Source organism: Mandrillus leucophaeus, unplaced genomic scaffold (genome assembly GCF_000951045.1).
Source record: "Mandrillus leucophaeus isolate KB7577 unplaced genomic scaffold, Mleu.le_1.0 Scaffold12, whole genome shotgun sequence".
Taxonomy (NCBI): domain Eukaryota; kingdom Metazoa; phylum Chordata; class Mammalia; order Primates; family Cercopithecidae; genus Mandrillus; species Mandrillus leucophaeus.
Window position 1 is genome coordinate 6,860,407 of NW_012100320.1, and position 2,430 is coordinate 6,862,836.

Genomic DNA, 2,430 nt, shown 5'->3' on the forward strand with positions numbered 1-2,430 from the left:
TAGTAAAGATGCAGTTTCACCATGTTGGCCAGGCTGGTCTTGAACTCCTGACCTCAAGTGATCCACCCACCTCGGCCTCCAAAAGCACTGGGATTACAGGCTCAAGCCACTGCACCCAGCTGAGTTTTCTACTTGTAGTATCATGCCAGTGCTTAAAAAGTTTCAGACTCCTTTGGAGCATTTCAGATTTCAGATTTTTGGATTAGGGATGCTCAACCTATCTATAGTAGTTTTAAAGCCCTTGTTGGCAAAGTGCAAAGCCAGCAGTTCCTGCTTGTGCTCCCAGTGACATCTCAGGGCTCTCCAGGGTGGAGGATGGAGTTCAGCGGCTGCTGCTGCCTCTCCTGCCACCTGGCTTCTTCCTCTCTTCCCAGTGGGTCCCTGACCTCTCCCTGGACCCCCAGTCACTCCTGCCTCAGCCTCCCCAAATGTTTTATGGTTTCCCAAGCTCAGCCTTGTCTTCAGGTCCTTCTACCTGAACACCTCTCTGCTTCCCCCGCTGGCACGCCAGGCTGATGCTCAAATCAAAAGCCCTTCCTTGGGGGCGTATTTTCCATCCCTCCCAGCAACCGGCAGCTCCGCCTCCCTTGGGCCCCAGGCCCTGGACATGCTGCTCTGCCACAGCCTTCACCCCCCAGCAGCAGGCAGGAGCATGCTTGAGTCAGGTCACCAGGCCTAGCATCACCTTCCTGCCAGGTATGCAAAGAATGGGGATGACAGGAGAGAGTGGGGGACCTGGGACAGTACCTTGAGCAAGAGAAAGGGCGTGATGACGTTGTAGGCCATGTGGAAGTAGTCCCCAACGCTGGGCTTGTTGAGTGGAAACCATTCGAGAGGGAATACCAGCTGGGGAGCAAATAGAAGAACGGGCTCACCTGGGCACAGCCCCACATGGCCCTCAGGCCTCAAGGGAGTCTGTCCCTAATGCCGCCCACCCCCACCTCTTTCACCCCCTACCCCCATCATGTACACTTAATTCTTTCTGTGATCGCTGGACCTTCTTGGCAGCCCTGGGACAAAGGTTTATCAAGACAGGAAAGCTGAGTCCCAGAGGAGGTAACGGACTTGTCCCCAGACACACAGCAGACGCGATTCCAGGCAAGGCCTGACCCTGTGCCCCTCACCCAGCAGATACCAAATAAATGACCCTGATGCCAGCTTGGGAGTCGGTAGGCTTCTCAGGGACTCTGTTCTGACACCAACTTGCTGGGGGACCCTGGGCTAATCCTTCCCTTCCCTGGGCCTCAGTTTCCCCATCTATAACACAAGAGAGGTGGCCCAGAGGGCCTACTTGGACCCTTTGGGTTCTGGCACTCCAAGATCAGTCTCCTGACTGCTAGGCCCTGGTGTGGAGGGACTGCTTCCAAACCAAGTTCAAAGTACACATTAGGAGACAAAGTAGAAAATAAGAATGCTCTCTCTACAAAGTGGCTTCAACTCTTCCTTCCCTACCTTCCCAGAGAGAGGCAGGCAGGCCAGGGGCAGTTCCTCCCTCTGGAATGCTCTCTCTTCTGAGCCCTGGCCTTGTCCAGGCCAGCATGAAAACCCCTATGCAGGGTCAAAGCATTTCACAACCCCTAGACTGTACTCCTAGTCTCTGTTGATTGAAAACATGTGTAATGCCCACAAGTTTCAAGGAAGGATTTAGATGGTTATCTCTTTTAACACAGAAATGCCATATTGGATAAACTAAACCTGCAGAAATAAAACTCACAATGCAGCAATCTCAATCTCTCTCTCCTTCTCTCTCTCACTCAGTGTGCATGTGTGTATCTCTTTACCTACATCATATATATACTTGCTAAAATACTCTGTGATAGCAAAATACCAGAAGTAGGCTGACTCTTCAATCAAACAGGACCAGTTGAATCCCTGATAGTACTTCTAAACCATGGAAGGTTAAGTAGCCATTAACAGAAATGACACCTTGTATGTACTGACATGGAGAGAGATCTGTAATATATTCTGGTTTTTTCTTATTTATTTTTTTATTGAGATGAGGTCTCCCTATGTTGACCAGGCTGGTCACAAACTCCTGGGCTCAAGTGATCCTCCCACCTCGACCTCCCCAAGTGCTGGGATTATAGGTGTCAGGTACCAAGCCCCATTAATTTTTAAATTATTTGTAAAAGCAGGGTCTTGCTATGTTGCCAGGGCTGGCCTCAAGCGATCCTCCTGCCTTGACCTCCCAAAGTGCTGGAATTACATGTGTAAGCCACCATGCCCCACCATATGATATATTCTAAAGGAAAACAAGCAGGTGGCAAAAGAAAGTATAAAGCAAAATCTCATCATGGTTAGAAGGGAAAAGGATATATATAAGTGTTTGTATGAACAGAGAAAAGAGTGAAAGGGGTGTTCCCCAAACTGTCAGCAGTGGGACAGGAATGGGGTAGGGAGAGTCTAACACTTCTTTTTTTTTTTTTTTTT

The 2,430-nt window shown here is 49.7% G+C and overlaps 1 protein-coding gene across 2 annotated transcripts in view; it reads right to left on the reverse strand.

Annotated features, from left to right (window-relative positions):
- Positions 1-2,430, reverse strand: part of CLN6 (ceroid-lipofuscinosis, neuronal 6, late infantile, variant) — a 62,289-nt gene that overhangs the window by 5,537 nt on the left and 54,322 nt on the right. The window contains exon 3 of one of the 2 annotated variants that reach the window (XM_011968728.1): positions 748-846. The exons of the other annotated variant lie outside the window; for it this stretch is intronic. Coding sequence (XP_011824118.1) covers positions 748-846 — 99 coding nt within the window. The remainder of the gene's footprint in view (positions 1-747; positions 847-2,430) is intronic. 2 annotated transcript variants of the gene reach the window in all.